We start from the raw sequence: 13,326 nt of genomic DNA, 5'->3' as shown, positions 1-13,326 counted from the left end.
GGGATAGATCGACCTCAGTCTGTCTGGGGCTGGAGGAGAAATCCCGTGCCATTAGTCAGGTGGGCCTGTAACGCTAAAGGGCCACAAAAAATTCCCCCGCAGACATTGCAGCTCAGTTCACTGTCTGGCCCATGACTGCACAGCACAACTCTCCTTCAGGGCTCTGCACATACGGCAGAGGCTCTTTGCAAATCTGAGCCAGGAGGGGTTTTGCCTCCAAGCCTGCGAAAGGCCTGACCCACCCCCCCTGCCATCACTTCAGCAAACTCCACATTGGCCTGATTCAGTGAAAGCCACCTGTCTGTCTTGGGAGGAGGGGGGACTGGACACGACAGGCGAATGTCTCCCGTTATATCCAGTTCCGTCATGAAGGGGTTCCTGTCTGAGCCCAGCTCTTCTCTCACTCGTGCTGGGGTAATTGCACCAGTCCGAGTGCAAGCAAGATCAGGCCTGCTAGGGGCACTCTTTCGTCCCTATGATCCAGTTTTCAGGAGGACCATGGAGGCCTGTCCATCCACTCTGTTCCTCTCCTTCCCCCCACCACTTACCAGCTGCAGTGAGAGTAGGACTGTCCCGTGGGGAGCTTTTCACCACCACTGCTGCTGTCGCACTTTTCTGCTTCATGGCATGGAGCATTTCCACCAGTTTCTCTTTATCTGGAGGACAGAAAGCTGTGAGTTAGTGCAGTCTTTGCTCATCGGAGCCGAGGTAAGTAGGAAGATACTGAGAGCAGACAGCACAGGACAGCTTTCGGCTTTGCAAGTGCATACATGGGAACTCAGTCTCTCTGAAGCAGCGGTTCCCAAACTTTTCGGCATCACGCCCCCTTTTAGATTTTTGAGAAACCCTCATGCCCCCCCCCCCAATAGCAGCAAACCTTGTGGAGCAAAACTTGGGGGGGGGGGTTGACGGAGGGGAATGGGTCACCTCGTGCCCCCCCAGTTTGGGAACCCATGCTCTGGACTTATAGCACAGTCATGAAGATAGCACCTGGCTAGCACTGGGCACAAAGAACAGCAACGGATTCTGCAGTCGCTACAGGGCAGAGGCCCCAGTGGGAATTCTGCTTAACGGGTAGGAAGTCACTGCTTGTGCCCACTCGGCAGGACACAGCACTATCCATAATCTGAGTGATGGTGGTGATCATGGGATTAGAAGGGTCCTTCCCTCAGTTTAACTTAACTAGCAAAGCCTGATGAACAACAGGACATGAGCGGCCCAGTGTTTGCCGCCTCCGGTAGGGGGTGTCTGCCTGACCAGTGGAGCCATGCTGTTCTTACAGCGCCGGGCAGATTCCCACCAGGCGTCTGAGGGTTGCATGCCATGTGAGAGAAAGATGGCACTCGTGTTTAGGCTCTCTACTGGATGCACATGCGCTAGGGGATGCTCCAGCACCAGAGGTTTCGCTGCAAGGCAGTGGAAAATGCCCTCATTTTGCTCACCACGACTGCAGCAGAGATCAGCAATGGGGAAGCTGACTCTGTCAGAGAAGCCATGCTGATCCAGCCAGCCTGCAGCAGAATGAAAACCTTGTAAGCAGGAGTTAAGTGGGCATCTTCAACTCAGACTAGTGACACTTGTCCCAGAAGTTCAGGACCTGCCTTGTGGAGAAAGATGCTGAGAAGCTGCAGCTCCCTCTAATAGAGCTGCGGGTACTCAGCACTTCTGAAAATAAGGCCTTGGGGTGCTGTGTGCCGGAGTGGGGACCAGTGGTGGTACTTTGCTTGCTCATCTCTTGGGGAAGTTGCAGCCCCATAAGGCAGTGTGGCATCTCAGGGCAAATGGCCATCCTGGTGTGACAGAAGTTCATGGAATTGAGACATTTCTCCTAGTGCTGCTCTAGAGCCCCATGGCCACCAGCTTTGTGAGCGCCCCTTCCTTTCATGCAGACCATAGCGATGGGGCCATGTAAGGACCTAGAGAATCCAACACACCACATCCCTCCCCAGTGCCCCCCAGGAGTCAAGCTATACCTTTCCTTTTCTCGGCGCTGATGTGCGTCAGGTTGAAGATGGTCAGGAACCTTTTCTTCTCCTCAAAGTTGGGGCTGTTGTTCATCTCATCGGCGCTGTAGCGCGTGGAGAGCGGGAGCCGTGGGGACGGCGTCCGTCGTTTGTTCTGGACCGTTGGAGGGGAGGGACTCCTCTCCCTCAGCATCCTTCGCCTCTTCCTCCGCTTTTGAGTCAGCAGCTCCTCCTTCTGCTGCTGGGTGGTCAGGCCAAAAAGCTGCAGGAACTCCAATTTCTGGAGTTTGGCAATGGGAAGAGCCACATAAATGAGTCGTTTCAAAGCTCAGTGGGCCTTTTCATTCAGCTGAACAGGGAAAAACCTGCTGCAGTCTAGTGTCCCTGTCATATATTTCTCTCTTATCTGTCTAGGTTTATGGGAATATAATTCCACGCACACCACACTGCTTCTCTGGGGACGCTTACACAGTCTGGAAAGGAATCCATAATACTAAAATCAATGGCATGGGAAACCCAGTGTCTTTTAAACAGCGAATGAGCTGTTCAGTTCCTCCCAAACCACAGATGTGTAAGCCATCCGGAAAGGGGGCAGGATTGGTAGCCCAAGACAATTCAGCTTGAATCAGGCAGTCACCAGGGCTCACGAAAAGCGCACTGCTGCACTCATTCACGTCAGAGCTGCAGGCTAGCAGTGTGGGCCTGCCAGGCAGACTCACGAGCACACCCCTGAGGTGGGGGTTATTACATATTTATAGTACGGTAGTCCCCACAGCCCCTGTCGGGATCGAGGCCCCCGTTGTGTTAGATGTTGTACGGACACAGAAGAAGACGACCCCCTGCCCCCAAAGGATTTGCAGTCCAAAGACACAAACAGACTGAGGGAAAGGAAGGTTGTGGCTTGGACACCGTCTCTCTCTGTGGCCCTGAGCAAGTCACTTTACCTCCCTGCCTCAGTTTCTCCATCTGTGCAACGTGGGTAATACATCCCCACTCTGCTGTGTCTCGTGAGTTATTTAATATTGATGAACTGCTGTGAAGATGAATAGTGCAACAGGCTACCTATCAGCTGAAGCTGTCATCCACAGGCTGGCCATGGGCTACGCAAGGCATGGCTAAGCCTCAGGTACAACGAGCTAGTGAGAGGATGATGAGCCTACAGCCCCTTTTCCGAACTGAGAAAAGCTCAGTCTCTCCTCTTCATCCGCTCTCTGAAACACCTCTGAAAGAGCTGTATCTTTCCACCTCACCCGGTCTGCTTCCTGGTCTGAACCCCTCTTCCCTCCTTCCACTGGGCCCTTTCAGCCTGCTTCTTTTCTGCTGCTGCTACATAGTTATCTCTGCACTGGAAAAGGTTGCAGGAGCTCTACGGAGCAAAGCCGCCGTGTCCTCAATAGTGCTTGTGGGCTCAACATCCTCGGCTGCTCTGCCCCGCAGTGTGCCTAGCGAGTCTGAGCTGGCTCAGGGCACCTCACCAATAGGACTGGACACAAAGGCTCAAGAGGAACCACAGCAGGAGCAAACAGCCGGCATACCTCAGAGGAAGTATCCAGCTTCAGCGGGGGCTGCTCGGCAACGCACCGGAGATGGGCTCTCACTTCCTCCTCGTCACTCTCGTCATAGGAGTCATCCAGGTCATAGTAGTAGCCTGTGTGAGAGAGACGCAGACGTGGGCTGGTGCGGCCAAGAGGCGGGACAGTCAGTTCCCTCTCCCCCACTGGAGAGAACCTGCATCACCTCGGCCTTGGGTAGCTTGCAATGAATCCCAACCAAGTGACACGCTCAGCAAGCGTGTGTGGAAATAAGGGATCTTTCAGAAAAGGCTTTATTTTCCGAAAGATCCCTGTCGAGACTGGCGCTTTTTTCCGGCAAAGCTCCAAGCTGGGAAAAAGCGGCAGCCATGTTTATGCAAATGAAGCGGGGGGGGGGGATTTAAATCCCCGCTTCATTTGCAATTCCGATGTGTCTAATTTGCATCCCTTTTACGGAAAAGGGAAGCAGTCTAGACACAGCCCCTGTGTAATTCACAGAAGCAGCCGGCTGTGCTCTTGGGGCTGCCGGCCATGGCATGCAATATGCCTGCAAGTGCCCTTCAGTCACTCTCCCCGTGCCCATTACACCGGGGAAAGAACAGCCCAGTGTATTTGTATCGACAAGTCACTACCTGACCCACATGGGGGGCAGTGGTGATGCATGGGGGAATCTATTCTCTGCTGCCAAATGTCTCGCAGACAGTCTATTTTGAAAATGTTTGCGAGAGGCTTGAAAGCTGTCACTGGTCCTTTATTCAGATGCCTCTGCCTGAGCCACACAGCTGCTTTTAGTGCCAGGAGGGCAAGTGGCCAGGATTCAGCGGCAAAAGGGGGGGAATGATCTCTACCAATTCACCACAAAATGGATTTGCTGGCTGGAATATGAGCAGATAAACGGTTGAAATCATGGGGCTTGTCCCGGGCTAGCTGAATGTGCTGTGGGTCCCAAGGGACAGCTGGGAACTCCTCTTCCCACTGGGATAAAGAGCCCAGGGCTAGTCCTGTTGCATGGAGAACTGATGAGTTCTCAGACACCCCTTGGTTCAGGGCTTGTTGATCCTGGGGCTTGGTCCTTTTGGTTTTGGGCTGCGAGGAGGAGGAGGAAGAAACAATTTCCCTGACAGCTCGTTGGCGGGTTTGTTGTTCATGTCCATTCAGCTGTCTGCGGCTGCCCAGTAGTGTGACGTGTTACAGATCATGCCCTTGGAGGCGGCCATTTATTACTGCCAAGTGCATGTGCAACTACGCTGACTATGCACGGTCATTTGGATGCACCGTCATGCTGAACATGGCGAACAGGCAAGCGTGTCTGTGTATGGCGCGCGTGAGTGTATTCGCTGAGCGTTCAGAATGCTCCCCTGCCAATAGAGGAACTCAAACTCAGCTGACCCCCCCAGCTTGAGCACTCGCTGGGAGCTGATTCTGATCTGCGGACGAGATCCGAAACCCTGCACGGGAGGGGTGGCTCCCCGAAGGCAATGGCCTTCCCCGGCGTGACGCGAGCCCCGCGTCCCTGCAGCTACCAGTGCAGCTGATGCCCGTGGCTCTCCCTCATGCATTCAGAGTCATGTGTCGAATTTGCACCACTCCGGGTCTGCCACCACTGCGAGCTGTTCACACGCACACCTGCCACCTTGCCCCCTGCCTGTCTCGGAGGAAGCCCCGCTCGGAGATGGCCAGCCAGGCCAGTGGGGAGCTCAGTCTTGGTATGTGGAAGCCATGAACTACAAGGCAGCCGTCTGCCGGGAGGGGCTGGGGCGCGACGTCTCGTTTTTACGGCAGGAGCATCTGTGCACTGCAGGAGCGGCCAGCGTGCCAGCCTGGCGCAGGACCCAACGCTGCAGGAGCCACGGCTCACATGTGCAGCGGCACACTGTGCCGTCAGCTGCTTCCACTGGCTCCAAAGAGTTAACGGGGGCAGAGGCAGGAGGGGGGCCAAGTGCGGTTTTGCCAAGAGGGAACAGAAGAAGAGCGCGGCAGCATGTGGGCGAGCCAAGAGCCAGCCATCTGAGACACAGCATGTGTCAGCAGCAGCGAGATCAGCAGCCCGGAGACAGTCATAGCCCCGAGCCTCAGTTGAGAATGACTGTGTTGCTCCCATGCCCAAACCCACCGCCTCCCCACCCGCGGAGCAGTCTCCTCCCCTCTGTTGTTCCTATCCCTGCTTGTACAGCCCCATTAATATTTAAAGCCAGCTTATTAGCCTCAGTTCATCATTTATTAATTGGGATTGTCTGCAGCAGAGGGTTTACAGAGCTGCTCTGATTTGGCTTTCAGCGCGATTTGCATTGGCGGTGGGGGCGGCTGTGTGCTCGCAGTCCATCTGCTCAGCAGAGGTGTCAATTAGCTCCCCCGGGGAGACATAACCCTGCTACCAGGGCTTGTTCAAAATCAAAGGGGTTGTTGTTCTTGTGTGTCTTGGACACTACAGCTCCCCCTCCCCCGGCACAACCCAGCCCCCTGACATGTCGTAGTGTGTCGGAAGCAGGGTTTGCAGCCCTGTAGACTCCACTCCTCTGCAGGCCCAGAGGACTTGCCCTCTGCCTCAGAGGAGCCACCCTCTGCCCACCATGCCTGCTCCACCTTTGTCTTTCGGAGACTTGTTCAACAGGAGCTGGATTGAGACACCCATTCCCATTCGTTTCCTGCAGGCCCCTGATCGGATGGTACCAGCGTTCACCCTCTTCTGAGCCAGGGTGGGCTTGAGCCTTTGCCCTAAAACAGGGGTCTCAGACGCCAGGCCCACGGGCCAGTCCCGGCTGGAGCCATCGCGCAACCCGTCCTGGGACTGGACGGGGTGGGGGGAAGAGAGGGCTGTCCGTTACTGGCCCGCCCCGCCCCTTGCCCTCTCCCCCCCAGGACACCCCCTCCCCGAGCGTGCAGTTTTGGGGATCACCAGGGAAACCTGGTGCTGCGTGACGGCAGCAGTCCCCCCCCCCCCCCATGGCGTTGGGCGGGCGCGTTTGCTCCGCTTCCCCTGCAGCTCCTGCCACCGTGGGGAGTGCAGGGGATGTGACTGCTGCTGCTGCATAGCGCCAGAGCACCCCCTTGGGAATCCTCAAAGCCACATGCGTGGGGTACGAGAGACCCTGGGGGGAGAGGATTGGGCAATGGCGGGAAGGGGTGGGGCTTGAGGCAGTAACGGACAGGGCTCCCCTTCCTCCTCCTGCCCCTCCCCCCCGAAGTCCCAGGTCAGATCGCTCCAGCCAAGACTGGCCCATGAGCCAGGAGTTTGAGGCCCCTGCCCTAGAAGAACAGCTCTGCAGCTCATTTCTAATCTAATCCATCCAGCCCCCTGCTCAAAGCTGCAAGGCTTCAGTTGATGACTGTTCTCAGGGTTTGTCAGCGTGGGACGTTACTGCATGACAAGCCTGGGACTGTGACTCTACCATCCAGGAGCGCGTTTAAGTGTCGTAAGTCAAAGCACTCGCCAGGGCCAGTCACGCGCTGCAGCTTGGGGCGTTACGGCACAGCGAGCTAGTGCACCGTAGACTCCCACCCTGCCTCCCTGCCCAGGCGCAGCCCGTGTAGACAGGCCCTCGCTAAGGTGCCATGCTCAGGGGCTGAAGAGGACCACGCGATGCAGGCACTCACCTTTTTCCCTGGCTTCTCTCCGTCTCCGCTCCTCCAGGTCCAGTTTGCTGACTAGTTTACGGTGCTGCTGTAGAAACTCATCGTAAACGTACATGGGGTCGTGGGCCCGGGGCAGCGGATGTCGGTAAGGTGAGCTAGGCTTGCTGGGCAGACTGACCTCAGCAAACTGCCCTGTTTGGGAGAGCGATGCCCTCTGTTGGTTGAGGATGGTCTGTGTTGACTTTTCCAGTTCCGCCAGGAAGGGACCATGGGAGAACCCACCATGTTCTGATGCCCCAGACTCCCTGGCAGGCTGGTACTTGTCTAATGCTTCTCTCTTCCTGGCCCCTTCCTCCAGCTTCTCGGGGCAGAATACCCGTTCCACCTTCACCAAGGGGATGGCTTGTCGGCTGGGCTCATACTGGGCGTGGAGCGAATGGTTCTCCTGGATCCTGCGCGGCTCCATGTTGTTCTCCAGTAAGGACACTGGGTTCCAAAGCGAGGTGGGCACTGGATGATGCTGAGGTTTGGGAGAGATGAGCGGAGGGGGGCCTCCAAAGTGCTGTGGTTGGTCTCGGGCGCTTGGCTCGTGGCGGTTTGGTCCCGATCTGCGGAAAGAAAAGGCCCAGTGAGAGGTGTCAGCGGGATCATAGAAGCAACAATTCTAGTGCCACAGGTGGGCCTAAGAGGAGTGCATAGCAGTCATGCCCTGGCACTGTCATCCAACGCAGATCTTGGCCAAGGAGCCGTGCTGTTCCTCAGAGTCCTTTCAGATTGCTCCGGGGGGGAAGAGACACACATTCAGTAAAGGGTCTATGGTAGAGCAAGTCCATTTCAGGGCCTCCTGACACCAGCACTGGGAGGTTCAATTCCTGCTCAGCTTTACCAGAAACATTCAGCTTTTGTTGTGGCTGTAAGGGCCAGAGTGCTAAAATAAAACGTGCAAAACCGCACGCACAATCGTCGCTTCACCTGGCCAAGCAACTGCCATGTCAATGCAGTCACCTGGGTGAATGCATCACTGGTCCATTTGATGCAACTGAGGGCATGGTCACCCAGTTGACACCCCTCACTGGGAATAATGGGCACATTTGCACACTTAACTTTTGGGCAAATGCAGCCTTAAGAGCTCGGAGAGTGGTCTGATTTCCCCTGGTGTGAAAACCATACTGTGTGACCTTTAAGAACTCAGACACATCTTGGGCCTCCCAGGAGACCAGCCAAGAGATGGCAGCAGGAAAGTAGGTATTCAGAGTATGAACACTTTTAACACTGGGACAGAAGAATAATTCCCTGCTAAAGTGCATGACAGCCAGCTACCAGGCCTTCAGGGTGTCTCTGAATGGGACTGACCCGACATCTAGTGTTCATTTGGTTAACTGCAGTGGATAACACACAGCTGGGGAAGGGAAGTCGCCTTATACACAGCCCTAGTCCTTTACCAGCTGTTGCTGAATGCGATTGCAGAATTAGAGACTGCATGGTAATGCACAAATGAACATGATCAGTCACCTTTAATGCCTATGTTCCCTGACACAAGCTGGGGCGTATTTAACCTGTGACCAGGTTAGTTAGTCTCTTTCCGATGCACAAGTTTTGGTCTGAATTTAGCCCCCTTTTTGGGTTAATGAATCATTTGTTCACTGATCTGGATTCTCCCAGGATGGCTTTGTTTTTTAGATGTGTTTGGTAAGCAGCTGGGCTAAAAACCATGCTGTGACTGCTGGCTGTTTGCAAGCCATTCATAGTTTGGTATTGAGCATCTCAGGCATGATATGGTATTTTCCTTGCTCAGACTGGACAGACTTGTCAGTTCTTAAAACACCTGGCTAAAACCAGTGAAACTCTGGGGATCTTCCCAAATACCTGCTGGCCATGGTAACTAATACAAGCCATGGCTCGTAACCACCTAGGCCTGGGAAGGGATGTTCAGTTGTAGTTATCTGACTAATCGTGTCATCAATAACATTTGTATCGACTACATGATTAGCAGAGCCGCAGCGGGCGTAGTGCCAGGAGCCAGCTAAAATGCTCTGCAGCTCGGCATTTTAAATGTAGTAAGAGCCGCAGGGCTTTTCCTACATTTAAAATGCAGAAGCTTAGCGTCCTGGACCACTGCGAGCCTGGACTGCTCAGTCCCGGCTCACACTGAGTCTAGCAGCCTTTGTTCACAGCAGCCAGCCCTGTCCACAGCGAACGGAGGCTGCTCCGGCACCAGCCCCTGTTCGTGGCAGACAGGGCTGGCCGTGGACCAGGGCTGCTGCTGCAAGCAGCCCTGGTGCGCGGGGAGGCCTAGCTCCCTGCTGGGACCGCACAAACAGGGACTACTGCTGCAACAGCCTCCCCGATTTCCCCCCCACCCCACCCTGCCGCCCGCTGCCTCTGATAGAGGCTGTGGTGGAAGGGAGGTGGTGGCACTGCAGACGGAGCTGGCGCTAGGGAGAACCAGCTTTTAAGCCAGCTCCCTCCAGCACTGGCTCCTGTTACTCCCCTCCTTCCTGCTGCCTCTCATAGAGGCAGTGAGGAGGTGGGGTGGGGAGCGTGTAGTCAATACTCCAGGGCACTACTCGCTAACATCTCTACTCCCAGCGCAAGGCTCTGATCATGCCTTTTGATCTGTGTGGGGACTGCTGTGCTTGCACGGAGCTCTGTTCCACGGGGAGCCGCACAGCAGCAGCAGCAGCAGTCTGCCTGCGAGGGTCAGAACCCAGGACCAAGGAGGTAAACCTATTTTAAAGCCAGCTACAAACGACAAGATCCAGCCTCGGCCCGTGTTCTGCTGAACAAAGGCGAGGAGATAGGGGCACTGCACTCAGTGCTCTAGGCGCACAAAGGGAACGACACCGGGAAGCCCTTCTTAAGTAACCGGTAAAGGAATAAAACTGTTCGCAGAATAAATATTTCATGCGCTGAAGCTGTGCATTTAACAGTTTTCCACTTCAGAGCCCCAGACCTCCGTGCAGTGAAGCGTCAAGTTCAGATCAGTGCTACAATTTATATCACAGCTGCCAGGGAGCTGTGGAAAGCAGAGGTCCAGACACCCACAGCGAGCAGGAGACAAGCCTCTTCTACCTCCGACCTGGAGCACTCCCCCCACCCGCCAGCACCCACGAGCTCCACAGGCCAGGCTAGGACAGATCGATCCCGTCGTAGCTGCAGAGCACTGAAGAAATTAGCCCATGTCACAGCAGCCTGCTTGTTTAATAGACCTTTCAGGAAGCAGGGAAGCAACGCGGATTCAATTCGACATGGCAGGGTAGCAGGGTTTCTGAGTCAGCCGCCATGGACGCTAACTAGCTCAATGTCTCCGTTGTCAAGCGTGAGTGAGTCCTCTCCAAGGGAGACAGGGCACCTCTGCTGAGCAAGACAGATTAGCACCTGCTTCCTTGTGTCCCAGCACAGCCCCCCTCCCTCCCAGCTGGCCTGGGCTTGGGGAGGGGTGGAGGGAGACGCCCTAGCCCCCAGGCTGCATAGTGGAGGCGGCCTTTAGCTGCATGGCGTGGGTTTGAGGACACGGCAGTGGAGAGTGCAGTGAGACTTTGCCATTGTGCAGCCCTACAATCTGCTCCCATTTGTTCCTGAGTAGTTTGGTGAATCCCCTGGAGACCCCAAAAGGACAATGGGATCCAGTGGCAGAGACGGATGAGCCAGCAGCCCCAAGGTCGCATGGCGATGTGGAGGGCTAGCGGGAGGGGCAGCCACAGCAGGAGGTGTTGCTGGAGGCTGCATGTTTTCTTGCTGCTCTTGCCCCAGAGACACCTTCCGACGTGCTGAGCTGCTCCCAGCGCTGAAGGCTGACGCGGCCCTGCAAGGTGGAGAGGGGCGCTGGGCCGCAGGGCTAGGCTGGGACGGGGGCTGGCCTCGGAAGGCCGGGTTGTACCCCGGGCTCAGCTGGTACCCGACACAGACGGATGCTCTGACGGAGCAGTCAGACCTGGAAAGAATCCGGACTCTTCCGCTCTCATTAAATAGCAACAAGATGTTGCCCCTGTACTTACTGGGACTAAATGTAAATGCTGGTGAATGGTGCCAGACTGACAGCCCCAGGACAACACTTCTTCCTGCCCTGCCAAGGTGTCGGAATCCTGACCTGGGAGGAGTTGCCACTCGGGCATGTCATGGCCCACGGCCCCCGCAACCTGCGTGCTGATCCTGCCAGCAAGGGCAGCATTTAGCAACATCTAGTGTCTAGCAACTGGTCTGAGGACGCCAGGCTGGACAGAGGACACACTGGGCAGCCCACAGGAGGTATTCACTTGCTGTCACTGCCAGCCCAGGCCAGTTGGAACCCAGAGGCCTAAAAGGGAAAGGCCCGTTAGCCCGCTGCTCGCCCCCCAAGCCGGCCTGTCCCTGCGAGAAAGGGGCCCTGCCAGCCTTTCATGGTAGCTCAGCTGCCTGGATGCAGCCTGGATCCCTTTTAGGTAGACGCAAGCAAAGCCGAGAACTTCCACCCAAGTCAGCGGTTGCCTCCTGAATCGCACAAGCCAGGCCGGGCAGCTCTGCTGCTCCAGTTCCAGAGCTCCGGAGCGTGGCGGCGCTGGAGCCAGCCCTTACCTGGAGTTTTCTGCCCGGTGCTCAGCTTCTGGCTGGTTCGGAGGCCGCCCAATCTCCAGGTGCTGCTCCAGCACCTGCTGCCGGAACTCCGACACCTGGGACTGGCGGTCCTCCTTCTCCTGCCGCAGCCGCCGCTGGCGCGCCAGCCACTTCTCCTCCTCGTTGGTGCGCTGGATGAGAAGAGCCGTGGCCGCGCTGCTCCCGGCGAGGGGAAAGACACTGTGGTTGGAAATGAGGCTGGGCACGGGGTGGTGGGAGGCGGGCGGCTGGTGCAAAGGGTGCTGGACGGCCTTAGGCGTCGGGATGGTCGCGTCCTTGGGTTTCTCTGCAGGAGGAAGAGGACACGCGCGGGTCAGGGAGAACTGTCCACTCAGCGCAGCCCGTCCGTTTGCGGGTGACAGCTGGGCCAGGGGAGTGACCAAGGGCAGCGAGCTTTGCATGTGGCATAGTCACGGGCCCAGTCAGCATCCCAACACAGATCTTAGAAAGTTCAACTAGCGCACAGACAGCCCGCCCGGTGGGCAAAACAGGGCCGGCACCTGCAAGATCTAGGCTGTAGCCCTGACCTCGCCACAGGCATCTCTGGGATCTCAGGCAAATCCCTGAACCCTCTTGGCTTCCCCATCGGTGGAAGGGGGTTAATAGCCTTCCTGCTTCACCCAGGGGCTAAGAGGCTACGTTCACTGATGTCTGGGGCGGGGATGGAGGGGGCTAGGGAAGGACAAAGCTTTGGTACATCGCTAGCCCCAGGAAGCTGCTGGGGGCCCCATCCTGCAGTCAAGGTGGCCCCTGCCTGCCCAGAAACGGCTTGACAGAGAGGAACACAGCGGCATTCCGGTTGGGACAAGATCCTGGAGCTGGGGCTGGTTTGCACCTCTCAGCTGGCAGGGCTGAGCCTTGCTGTGAGCTTTCAAGGGCTCTCCCAGTGAGCTGCGAGTCTCACAGAAGGCTCACGCGAAGGACAGGCCCAGTGGGAGGCCTCAGCTGGGCTCTGCGGCACGTGGGAATTACCTGGTCTTGTTGGCGTCAGCTGCTCAGCTGGTTTAACACGCTCCTCCGCTGGGTGGCTCCTCAGCCCATGTAGCTCCGCCACCGGCAGAAACGGGCTCTCCATGGCTTTGGCCAGGTTCAGCTCCTTCTCCCGGGCCCTTTCTCGTTGTCGCTCCAGCTCCCGCTCCCGCTCCTTCTCGCGCTCTCGCTCAAGCTCCTTCTCCCGTTCTCGCTCCCGCTCCTTCTCCCGCTCCCGATCAGCCTCCCGCTCCCGCTCCCGCTCCTTCTCACGTTCCCTCTCGCGCTCCCTCTCGCGCTGCCTCAGCTCCTCGTCCAGCTGCAGCCTGGCATGGCCAACAGAACGGCAAAGTTAGTCTCTCCACAGGCCTCCTTTCCCCCCGCCCCCCCGCCCAGTGGCTGCGTGCAGCCTGACCCAGGAAACAGCCCTTACCTCTCAGCGGTCAGGCTGGACATCCGCTCAGACTGAAGGGCCGAGAGCGACGAGTGGGGCAGCTCGGTGGGGTACCTCACTCCCGACAGATGGAGGTGCATGGCTGACGGATGAAGAGGCGGGAGCGAACCCGGCGTGGGGATTGGGTAGAAGGGAGACCGCAGGGCCGAAAGGCAGTAGGAGTCATCCATCCTGGAGCGAGAGAACCGGGCAGGTTGAGAAGCCGCCCAGCTCCCCTCTCCAGCAAGCAGCAGAGGCGAGG

At 57.0% G+C, this 13,326-nt stretch overlaps 1 protein-coding gene across 7 annotated transcripts in view; it reads right to left on the bottom strand.

Annotated features, from left to right (window-relative positions):
* Nucleotides 1-13,326, bottom strand: part of GSE1 (Gse1 coiled-coil protein) — a 347,899-nt gene that overhangs the window by 12,540 nt on the left and 322,033 nt on the right. For 4 of the 7 annotated variants that reach the window (XM_075939940.1, XM_075939946.1, XM_075939939.1 and 1 more), the window contains 8 exons: nt 13,065-13,256; nt 12,635-12,957; nt 11,624-11,948; nt 7,091-7,677; nt 3,500-3,612; nt 1,974-2,244; nt 1,443-1,511; nt 549-656 (listed from right to left, as the gene is read on the bottom strand). In XM_075939940.1, the coding sequence (XP_075796055.1) occupies nt 549-656; nt 1,443-1,511; nt 1,974-2,244; nt 3,500-3,612; nt 7,091-7,677; nt 11,624-11,948; nt 12,635-12,957; nt 13,065-13,256 (1,988 nt within the window). The remainder of the gene's footprint in view (nt 1-548; nt 657-1,442; nt 1,512-1,973; nt 2,245-3,499; nt 3,613-7,090; nt 7,678-11,623; nt 11,949-12,634; nt 12,958-13,064; nt 13,257-13,326) is intronic. The other 3 variants (XM_075939943.1, XM_075939941.1, XM_075939945.1) reach the window with 1 other exon arrangement.

This window comes from Pelodiscus sinensis, chromosome 12, assembly GCF_049634645.1.
Source record: "Pelodiscus sinensis isolate JC-2024 chromosome 12, ASM4963464v1, whole genome shotgun sequence".
NCBI lineage: Eukaryota > Metazoa > Chordata > Testudines > Trionychidae > Pelodiscus > Pelodiscus sinensis.
This window is presented reverse-complemented; position numbering and strand designations above follow the sequence as displayed.